The sequence below is a fragment of the Esox lucius genome, chromosome 20, assembly GCF_011004845.1.
Source record: "Esox lucius isolate fEsoLuc1 chromosome 20, fEsoLuc1.pri, whole genome shotgun sequence".
NCBI lineage: Eukaryota > Metazoa > Chordata > Actinopteri > Esociformes > Esocidae > Esox > Esox lucius.
In genome coordinates this window covers 12,186,969-12,198,120 of record NC_047588.1, presented here as the reverse complement: position 1 = coordinate 12,198,120, position 11,152 = coordinate 12,186,969, and the positions used below count along the sequence as shown (strand labels likewise).

Genomic DNA, 11,152 nt, shown 5'->3' with positions numbered 1-11,152 from the left:
ATTACAATGTCATGGCTGCATAGAAGGAGGATCCGGGTACTGAAATGGCCAGCCTGCAGTCCAGATCTTTCACCCATAGAAAACATTTGGCACATCATAAAGAGGAAGGTGCGGCAAAGAAGACCTAAGACAGTTGAACAACTAGAAGCCTGTATTAGACAAAAATGGGACAACATTCCTATTAATAAACTTGAGCAACTTGTCTCCTCAGTCCGCAGACGTTTGCAGTCTGTTATAAAAACAAGAGGGGATGCCACACAGTGGTAAACATGGCCCTGTCCCAGCTTTTTGAGATGTGTTGATGCCATGACATTTAAAATCAACTTATTTTTCCCTTAAAGTGATACATTTTTCTCAGTTTAAACTTTTGATATGTCATCTATGTTGTATTTTGAATAAAATATTGAAATTTGAAAGTTCCACAGCATTGCATTCTGTTTTTATTCACAATTGTACAGTGTCCCAACTTTTTTGGAATTGGGTTTGTACACTTCTAGGAGTGTGGTAATATAATGCCAAACCGGTCAGGCTCCTTATATTGTCAGTCGTACATGTCGGCGTACCTGTGCTTGTTAAGACTATCATCCACACCTGATTAAATGTTTCACATACCGAAAATCTTATTTTATATGTATATTTTAGTCTGTTAACAGGATAATGAGCTAGTTAGACTAGATTCTCACAAGCTGAAGCTCCTGTGGTGTTGCTTCAGGAACTGCTGTTGGCGCTCCATCTGCCCGTTTCTTCTTTCCCGGGCCCTCCCCCCGCCCCCCTCCTCCCGCTCCTTCTCGGCATCCTCCCCGGGAAGACTGCCGACGTCGCTGAGGTCCCCGAGGTGTTCAACGGAGTCACATTTCTGCAGGTCGGAGGCGATGGTCTGCAGGCTGAAGACAGAGAGGGAATCAGACCCTGCTCTCTCCCCATGTGTTTCGGGCCTCTCCTGCCCGCATTCCTTCTCCCTGTGTTTCTCCACCAGCTCATCCGTCTTATCTGCCGCTCCACTTCCCTCCACCCTGTCAGTCTCCATCACGTCTCCTCCGCACGGCCCGCCTTCTGCGCCGCACACCCCGCTGTCCGACTCCGCCCCAACAGGAGGACTCCGCCCACAGCAGACCACACTTGGACCACCTTTAGCTTGGTCTCTCTGGGCGTGGATGGCCTCGCTGATTTGCTCAAGGTTGCGCAGGGCGACAGAGTAGCGGTTCTTAACTTTGGCCACATGCTCCTCCAGCTCCATCACTTTGGTTTTATGCTCCTAGAGTAAGACGATGGAAATAAAAGATGGAGCAATTAACACCTTTAATTCCTTGTTGGTTTTAGAACAGAGAGGGAACAGTAACCTAAAGTAACCTAGTGGACATGACAGTTGTTAGAACGACTTCACTGTCTTTTGTTTCTAACAATGACCGCTTGAAATTACATTATTTGCAAAAATAACACATTTAGTAATCTCCAAAGTTATTGGCACTCATTGATGAAGATAAGAAAAAGGGGTGTATAAAAAAAAAACACAGGCAACCACTGGTCAAAATGGAAAGATTGCCAAAAACTGTTGAAAGCAAACAAGCGTAAGCTCCTGGGTTTGCTAAACAGCATTGGCACTTTGATTAGTACCACGTGCAATGGTCGGATGAAACAAAAATAACGCTTTTTTGGTCACAGACACCAGCTTTGGGTTTGACATCAAAAGAAGGATGTATGTGCAGAAAAGAACATCATACCTACTGTACAATATGATGGTGGATCTTAGATGTTATGGCACTGTTGTGCTTCCGCTGGTCCTGGGGCACTTGTTAAGGTCAACAGCATCATGGATTCTACCAAATACCAGGACATTTTAGCAAAAATGCAGCTGCTCTTTAGGGGCTGCAACTGTAAGCGGATCTTCCAGCAAGGTTGTGACCCCAAGGTAATGACCCCAAGTACACATTAAAATCCAGAAACAAAAGTAGTTTTTTTTATACAGCTTTTTTTAGGGTCATCTTATCAATGGTGCCAATCATTATGGAGGTGACCGTTTGTACCTCCAGTATATAGTTGAACTGGGCCTTGAGCTCGAAGTAAGGCTTGGACTTGACAATTGCCCTCTTCAGAGATTTCTGCAGCGTCTGGACACGAGCCTCAGCAGTCTGACAAGAGTGGGTGACGCGCATGTGCTCCCGTTCGCTACGCAGACGCTCCTCCTCTGCCTCGTTCACCTTGAAGACAACAACACAAAGTTTGGTCAGGAAAACACCTTAGCACCAGTCAACCCGATAAGCAGAACTACCTAAATGAAACAAGGCCAATTCAAGCAGAGTTTAAGCATAGGAATGATGACCAGAATACTGCTACATGATTTCATGTACATCTAGATGCATTTAGATATTATATAATAGAAGACATGTACATTTTAGTTAGAATCAATTTGGTGGAATTCACTTTGATTGGAAGAACAAATGTATAAGATCAGTTAAAAGAGATTGAAGCACTAACATTTCAGAAAGAACAGAAACATTCTAAATTCAAAATGTCGGTGACAGACTTAAAGAGCATGGCCTCTCTGTCCTTGATCTGTCTGGGCGGATGTGTTTTAGCGTGGTGGCTGCCTGGCTGGGCATCTATAACATTAGAATGAAGGGGCAGGGTAGATCATTCTTCATCTCCTCCCATATAGGTTCCTTCTTGTAATTTATTTGTGCTACTTGAATGGTTCCGATCATTAGGAGGTTTTTTCCCAAAGCTTCTTCTGTTGTGACTCGGCAGCAGAGCGAGTCCTAGATAGAAAATGATCATTCTTACTGCTACACATCATGTGTTCTTAAAGACAAGCAATTTGAGAAGACAGAGTTCATTTTTGCAAAGGATCAATACTGTCCTCATATCTGAAACAATTTAATGGGGGATTGATTCATAAGGCACATCCCTACTGGTTATGCTGGAATAGCTAGCACCGTTGAGCACAACAAACAATGGAAAATGACTGAAACCAAGTTTAGTCATGAGGGTAAATCGCTACAGGAATGGCAATGGAAATACTCCTTTAACCTATCAACACACTCATCTATATCATATATTTCAGCATTATTTGATTAGGTTTTAACTAACTCAGTAGAGTATGAATTTTCAATGAGGACTTGGCTAAAGCCATTCAATGGCAAGAGGACAGGACCAAACAGAAAACCAGACCAATAATGTACAAAAATAAATAAAAAATCAATACGATATAAGTACAAGGGTTAGTGATCCAGTAGTGAAGCATTGGGCCAGTAAAAGAAAGGTTGTCGATTCTAATCCCTAGCCGACAAGATGTAAATCCCTGTGGTTCAGTCCCTGAGCAACACATCTCACCCTAATTGCTCCCAGATTGTTCCAGGAAACAGCAATGTGTTCATACTGTTAAAATGACAGAAAAATAAGCATATACTCAAAACAAATCCCATTTGTCGTATTGACACATTAAAAGCAATTACCTTGGAAGTAGCATGGTTCAGCATCTCCTGCCAGGTTGGGTCCAGGGTATTCCTGCCGTCGGCCATGAGACCCTGCTCTGCCACATACACCATCTCCCTGGCAGCGGTGTGCATGGAGACCGCCCGCTCGTAACTCAGCGCTGCCTTCTGAGTCTCCTGCTGAGCCTGTTTGAGGGCCAGCCAATCAGGCATTGAGTAAGCAGGCCATATCGAAACAGCAGCCAATTGCATGGTACCGAGTTTGAGAACAGTGGGATAGACAGGTGAACGGAAAGCACCACTACCGCAAATACCAAGGTGTTTTGACCTGACGATGGAGGTTACATTAACACAGAAGTTGTCAGTTTACACAAAAATCTATAATCTTGCTGCATTTTGTATAGACGAATTATGTGCTTCAATTCTCCACAAAAAAAATAAATAGATCTTGTCTCTTTAGACCAATAAAACCTAATTCACGAACTAGCCTTTAATAGCCAAACCCTATAGGCAGTCATTTTCTCAGAATTTTTCTCGATCAGTCACAAACAAGTTTAAATGTAAGATTTACTTGAAAGGAAGCATTACAAAGAATGTAGCCAATCATCACCTTCAACAGAAATAGGTTGTTGTAGCTAAAATGTTTGTGTCAAAGTACCTAAATAGATTTGCACTACAGCTGATAAAAACAAGTTAACATATACCGAATGTTTACATTAATTTACTTTACAAATATTAACCGAATGCTTTATTACTTTTTATTTACTATTGAAACAAAAATAACTGATGTCTTTCAATATGAAACGCAGGTGAATTTCAAAAGTGCACATTCATGATGGCTCATGCGATCCCTGAGCAACAAATAGGATTTCCCACAAAGTTAATGCACAACAGTACCTCCTTGGCAAGTCGACGAGCCTCATAGTAGGGCCTGGCCTTCTCAATGCAAGTACCAAGCTGGGAGCTGTGGGCGTTAAGTTTTCTGGCCGAGTCCGTTAGGATCTTTCTGTAACCCGATCTGGCCTCCTACACATGAAAATAACATTTCCAAATCAGATTGCATTGTAATGAGATTTCATGCTCATCAACAGGACATTTTCCAGATTAACAACGGATTAAAGCATGTTATGGGAATAGCATGGGAAACGGAGACGATTGATTCTAAAGGAAACATCATCCTCACAGAAGATGGGCGATGTACCAGCCCATATTTATCATGGGCGAGATGATGATATCCACTTACATCCAAGTGCAGTTCGAGTTGGTTGATCTCTGCACTCGCCTCATTGAGATGTTCCAACTCCTCCTGTAAACAGATACGAGGGAGCACAGGAGGAGGCAGATTTGATTAGTTCACTCATAACCTCACAGTTTGTGAACTCTAGGCACCACGGTTATCATTTGTGGATCATTAACTGATTATTGCATCATGATATCAGGAAGTGTGTTGTCAATGGCATGTGTGAAAATATTGATGCAGTTCTTGTGAATTGGCTATGGACTAAGCAAAACATCACTCCTCTGATGTATAATTTACAGTAGGCCAACGTGAACCCTCGAAGACAAAAGACAGCATTGAATCAACTCATGAATGTAACTCATTGTGTAAATCTTTAGCTATGCAGTCTAGATCAGGAAACCCCATTGAGATAAAAATATGTATTACAAGAACTACGTCATTTTTTCCTAACCTGAATTCTGGGATCCAATTCCTCTTCATATGGACTGAGTAGTTCGCCTTTCTTCTCTTTCTCTATCAACTCTTCCTCGCAGGTACCTTTTTCTTTTAGCATATTTTCAGCTCCATCAATCTCCTTGTCATTTGGTTCCCTGACCTTCGCCTCAGCATCCTCACCCAGGGTCTCTTCCCTCCATTCGACCACTTCTGGGTCTCCGGAGCCGGCTGGGCTCTCACGCAAATCACCTGGCTCCATTCCAGGCCCGTAACGTATTTCGCTAGCTAAACTTAGCTAACGACTTGGCTACAGTAGATAATGGTGGTATCTTACTTTTCTTTTTAGTTCGCTGGCTAACGGTAACTATATATGATTCTAGCCAGTTAGCAAACTGCGTTTGATCGGGAGGAATTTCGTAACATAGAAATTAAAAAGTGTGTAATAGCAGCAATATCACTAGTAGTGTATCATTCAATCCCGGCACTAGCTAGCCACAGTAGGCTAACATGCTAGAGTAACAACATAAAAATTACTGTACCTAGCTAGCTCGACTAATACAGTTGACGTTGCATTAAAACAGCTTTATTTAAAAGGTAATCGACTTCTGATAAAGTTGACTTTAAAATACTACAAAATTCAAATGAAGTACTATGTTTTCTCATTACTCGTAGTCTTTCCTCCATCTCTCCAATATAGCCTTCACCCACTTCGGTAGCTAGTATTGCGCTAACCTCCGGTCCGTACTAGAGCCATAAGGTAAATAAAGAACGCTTACTACGTCAAGTGGATTGAACTCGTCGGCCTTCGTAGCCACATCGACTTTAAGTCATCAATCAGCGTAGCATATATATAAGTCTGGTTTATGCGTTAATGTCTATCATGATAACAACCGAGATAATGTATTACTTTTAATTGGTAAACAGTTTGCCAGACATCCAGGTAACTTCTTATACATAGGCTTATTTCTTATTTACGTTTTACCAGCACTTCAAAACCGTGGACAACAAATACAACAAATAAGTTGATTGTTGTAATTTAATTACAAATGAATAATACATACTGTGTGATGAGTGTCTTGCATTTGCAAAAATATATACTTTAGCACCCATCTCTTTGGGAAAATATGAACAAAACATTAAGCACAATGCAGCCATCTCAAAAGATTATTACCAAAACATGGGGACTAATTGAGTTCTAATCTCAAAATGATTCATTTGAAATGATTGTGCTGCAATAATAGAAACCAATGAAAAATGGACCACCACCCTTGCTGATCACATCACGAGGGTGGTGGTTTCACCTGACAAATATTAGATATAATGATAACTCCCGCTAGTCTCAAATCATTTTGAAATTATTTAATAGAAGTTGCATTGAATGTCATGTGCATGATTATAGAATATAAAAATACATCTTTGAAATAATAACATTTCTACCTAGCCCACTATCCCAACCCTACCTTGTAAAAATATATATCTTTGAGAATATGAAAAAACCTGAGCAGTATGGGAAAATTCAGAAGTTGAGGAGAAAAATGGAGACATCTGTCATAAGGACCACAATGTAGTTTAAAGCTAAACAGTACCTCCACATCTAGCATTCACTCACAATTATACAGTGTGGTGAGGAATCAAGTCTATACAGTTGTATTTCTGTATAGCAGGACATATGGATATTTTATCCTAATTTCAGCACGATTGACAGATAAAATAAAACACATTTTAAAAATAACACAGACAAATTACACTTTGAAATAATTTATGCAATTAAGATAAAAAAGGAAATTGCCTTCTGGGGAATAGATAAAACACCCTACCCTCATCATCCCATCCAAAAACAAACCTTTATCAACTACACCAGACAGGTGCATATTCTTAATAAAGCAACTTAAATAGGAAGGTCCAGCCTTTACTTTGGTGTTTACCATACATGTGTGTGGTGACATATCAGAACAACATCAAAATAGTTCTCAGGGGTGCTTAAAAGAAAGACTGTTGATGCCTGTGGTTGCAATTTCAATTCTACCGTTCCACTGTACAACAGATAATATACACATGGAGAAAATTCCAGAAAACTTAAAGTCTACCAAATTCTGCCAGAGATGTTCAATATATAGTCTCTAAGTACACTAGAGTCCCATTAATGATAATAACATGGAAGGGTATGAAAAAAGAAAGAAAATGAAAGTCTGCTCTCTAACAGCTGAAGTAACCAAAAATGGATACTGCAACAGGTCAATGATACAAAACACTTGAACACAATCCATAAGAGAATGACTAGAAATAAAAACATTGAAGGTTATGAGATGGTGAAGTTCAAGCCCAGATCCTATGGAATTGTTGGGGGGGACTTGAAAAGCCCATACATGGACAAAAGCCCTGAAACGTTACAGTTGAAGCAAGAAAGCTTTGTTATGTTCTTAAAGTAAGAAAATATAGCCCAAGTGAATTTCTTTCAAAACACTTAGAACAAGGGGTGTTCTATTTTCTTTCCTTATACTTAATATTTCCCCTTTTTTCTGTCAATTTTTGTTAAATAAATGACTGCAAAGGTAATTACATTGTTTTGTGTTCAAATAGGTTACATTTATCTGTCAATATTATTCAAAGGAAAATTAAATATCCATGTGTCATAATATACAACATTTTCCAGGGGTTGTACTAACTGTTCTCATAACATTAGCCCTACATGTAATATGCAGACCCTTTCCTCCTCCGTCCGTGATGTTTGTCATCAACTCCAGGTGGGGTCATATTTGTTCCATCCTGGAGGGGGTGCCAAGAAGATTCTCTTTCCCTTTGATAGAAAACTGACCACTCCCCGGTATCCTGTCCTTGGGACCCCAGACTTCAAATCCTCCATCACCCCAAGGTTTTTGGCCAACACTTTAAAACCCTCTTTGCTTGAGTACTGCACACGAAAGGGTCCTGGTCCTTTTAACTGTCCCTGCTGGATCTCTTCATATCGGACCAAAGGCACACTGTAAACCTGCTTTTCAAAGATCTCCTTGTATTTCTCCTCCTTCAAGTAAGACAGATCCAGCTTGGAAAAAGGCACAAATTCACTGTTTAGTTTTATGTAACGTAAGTATTTGTCATAAAATTGGCCCAGGCTTACACCTTTCCGTCCAAAGGTTAAAGTTCGGGAAATTTCAGGCCGAATACAGGCTCTGTCTCTGCGCTGCTCTGGCTGACGCATCCAATCATCCCAGAATGCCCCGGGCCACTTGGGCTCCAGCTCTTCCCAGAGCTCCTTGAGAAGCATCCACCCCAGCCCCGGGAAGAAGTCTGTCCTGTACAGAAGGTCTGCTTTACCAGGGTCAACGTAGCCATCCCGGCCATTATCATTCCAGGCAGACACACACCACAGAGAATGGTCAGACTTCAAGATTGGATGAAGGGATCTGAAGTACTCAAAGAAGTCTGGTGCCACCTAGTGAGAGAATCGAAAAGATTAAGTCCCTGTGCTTCAACTGAAAAAGATGAGACATTAACATAAAATGTTTCAACATTAATCATAGCAACCTTACTTCATATTCAAAGTCAGTAGAATGTAATAATATGATTACCTCCAAATCATCCTCCACTATGACAACAGCAGAATGGGAGAGTGAGTTGAATACTTGGTTCAGAGCCCAGTGATAGTGCCTTGAGATTTTGTAGTAGCCCTGGAATTTCTTGTGTTCCGGTTTCACAGAGATATCTGACAGGTCCGGTTGTTTCAGGTGTTTTACTTGACTGCCGTATGAACCAATAACCTGTGCAGTCTCAGCATGGCCACAGTCCTGGCTGACAATTATTGGGTAGAGTTCGGCTGAGGGGCGGTACTCTATGAGTTTGTCCAGGCAGCGTTTAATGCTGACCCTGTTACAGGCTATAACCAAGATAGGAATCGCCACTTGAGCGGGGGCACCTCTGCTCACACCATTGTCGTTGGCTTGTTCCCATTGTGACCGATGACCCTGTATCTGTAGGAGGATCTTTCTCTGCTTTTCAAGCTCTGCCTCAAAAGCTTCTGCCATTTGGATCACATCCCCAGCCAAATCAGCCCCTCCTCTTTTTCCAGCCAGCTCCCTGTCCTCTCGGCTAGACAGGGGTCGGCCCCACAAATACAGCACCAAGATCGCATTCCAGGCGACAAACAGAAAAGCACCACAAAGAATGGCAGAACCTCTCTTACGGAGCATGGCCCAACAACTTAGGAGGGAAAGGAATAAAGTTTGTAAAAAATATGTACCAAAGGAACACTAAAAGCAAAAATAACATCTAGAGAGGTGACTTGGTAAGGTTAAATCTTCATGTAATAAAGTAAGGAAGATGTGTCCAGGTAAACAGAATGAGGTAAAGACAGTCAAAAAAAGACAAGGAAAATGTATAGGGTATGAGGAAAAAATTGAGGGAGAGCGGGATTCATCTTGGACAGGAGAAAGGTAAACTGGTGGAGATCAAGCAACTGGTCTTCAATTCATACCTTCTATGTCAATCTGAAATTATAAAATGTAGGGGTAAGGTTTAAAACATATTTCATCATCATTTCATTACATATCAGATATAGTATAGGCCCAGTATTTAGCGAAAGCCTTATTGGAAAGGTGACATTCACCGGCTAATCGATTTTTATCACCTGTAGCTAATCCCGTCAACCATCGCCCAAATATGACAGTTTATGTATTGTAAAATATCTATTATTTGACACCTCTACTGAACCTTAAAAATAGGTCAACCAAATTGGTTACCAGCTCACACTGCTAGTTACATAAAACATTTCAATCTCAGAAATTAGCACTTACCTCCAGCTTCATAAAACACATGCGGTGTCTGTTCTCATTTATTACATCGCTTATCAAATCTCTTTCATAACAATATGCCGGACCATACGAAGCAGTGATGAGTAATTCTGTATCGTTGTCACATTTTAATTTTCAATTGTTTTCTTAAGAAATCAACTTCATTTCGATAGTTTCCTTCTTGACATTTGTTTTCAAGACACAAGAGTGCAAACTTCCGGATAGCTAATTTTCCCCGGAAGTCCCGCCCAAACGGTTACTTCTGAAGTCTGCACGTAATACAGTGTGTATTCATAATTGTCCTTCTTGACTGTTTCACACCTTAAAATTAGATGTATTTTGGAGGAAGGTTATTTGTCATGTTTTACTACGTGACAACTATTTTAATAAACATGAGTGTCGCACATTGTTAAAAATCATAAATTGTAATCATAAATACTGCATCTTGACGGGCTGTAGGCCTTTCTTAATAATGGGCATACTTTACTTGCATCTCCAGTAACTCATGGAAACTACAATAACTGACAATTTTACATTATCATATACATTTTTATCAGCTACTAGATTCTAAATGACGTCTGTCGATATTAGAATCAACAGAAAATATATTTTAACTTGGCTTACTATTATGCAATATGCAACAGGACAGGCGTAGCCTACACAGACTGGCTATCATAGACTCACTTGCTTTCTTCTTTAAAAGGTGTACGGTGATATTATTAAGGGGTTTTAAAATCTTTATTTCAACCCCTTATTGTTGGCCAGTTCTAAACATTGAAAGTAGACTACTTTATAGTCAAAAAGGACTTCACATCATAGAGTTGATATGATGATTATGTCATGTAGGCTACAGAATAAAATGCAACTGTGAAATTAACTTATTCCTAGTAATTATCAGAGCTAACAATAGATATATGGTTTTCATATAAAGTGATTGTAAAGTGACAGAGTGAAAAATTATGCAACGAGACATCATTAAGCTCTCTCTAGATCAGATAAATTATATTTCGAAATGTGTGACAATCCTTCTCCTAAACAAAGCACTTTAGAATCGTTAAAGCAGCAAAGCAGCTACTTCACAGTTTGTTTTCACATGTGGCCTGACAGACCCCATCTGAGTTTCATTGTACTGTAAATTGAGGAATGTCAAGACTCTTAGTCTACCGGACATTCGTGTTGTCCATTTTATGACACCTTGCAAATGGAAACCAAATACACTATAGTTTAGTACGTATTGTTTTGACATGAGTCATCATTTC

The 11,152-nt window shown here is 40.2% G+C and overlaps 2 protein-coding genes across 2 annotated transcripts; both read right to left on the bottom strand.

The window, feature by feature from the left end:
- Positions 1 to 418: 418 nt before the first annotated feature.
- sh3bp5la (SH3-binding domain protein 5-like, a) lies at positions 419 to 5,868 on the bottom strand. Its single transcript, XM_010905706.4, has 6 exons — positions 5,123 to 5,868; positions 4,675 to 4,737; positions 4,329 to 4,457; positions 3,453 to 3,617; positions 2,025 to 2,198; positions 419 to 1,255 (listed from the first exon to the last, which is right to left on the bottom strand). The coding sequence occupies exons 1-6, from the start codon at positions 5,363 to 5,365 to the stop codon at positions 680 to 682; spliced, it is 1,350 nt and encodes a 449-aa protein (XP_010904008.2). The 5' UTR covers positions 5,366 to 5,868; the 3' UTR covers positions 419 to 679.
- A 582-nt stretch (positions 5,869 to 6,450) lies between these two features.
- mgat1a (alpha-1,3-mannosyl-glycoprotein 2-beta-N-acetylglucosaminyltransferase a) lies at positions 6,451 to 10,146 on the bottom strand. The gene is made up of 4 exons (XM_010905708.4): positions 9,897 to 10,146; positions 9,578 to 9,590; positions 8,676 to 9,303; positions 6,451 to 8,539 (listed from the first exon to the last, which is right to left on the bottom strand). Exons 3-4 carry the CDS (start codon positions 9,291 to 9,293, stop codon positions 7,841 to 7,843), a joined length of 1,317 nt encoding a protein of 438 aa, XP_010904010.1. The 5' UTR covers positions 9,294 to 9,303; positions 9,578 to 9,590; positions 9,897 to 10,146; the 3' UTR covers positions 6,451 to 7,840.
- Between the last annotated feature and the right edge of the window lie 1,006 nt (positions 10,147 to 11,152).

Bases quoted from the DNA above. Each gene is read 5' to 3' on its own strand.
- mgat1a (XM_010905708.4), bottom strand. From the start codon at position 9,293: ATGCTCCGTAAGAGAGGTTCTGCCATTCTTTGTGGTGCTTTTCTGTTT. The intron at 8,540-8,675 runs GTAATCATATTA...TTCTCTCACTAG, and splicing joins TAGTGGAGGATGATTTGGAG to GTGGCACCAGACTTCTTTGA.
- sh3bp5la (XM_010905706.4), bottom strand. From the start codon at position 5,365: ATGGAGCCAGGTGATTTGCGTGAGAGCCCAGCCGGCTCCGGAGACCCA. The intron at 3,618-4,328 runs GTACTGTTGTGC...GCCCTCAAACAG, and splicing joins CTCGTCGACTTGCCAAGGAG to GCTCAGCAGGAGACTCAGAA. The intron at 1,256-2,024 runs GTACAAACGGTC...GTCTTACTCTAG, and splicing joins AGTTCAACTATATACTGGAG to GAGCATAAAACCAAAGTGAT.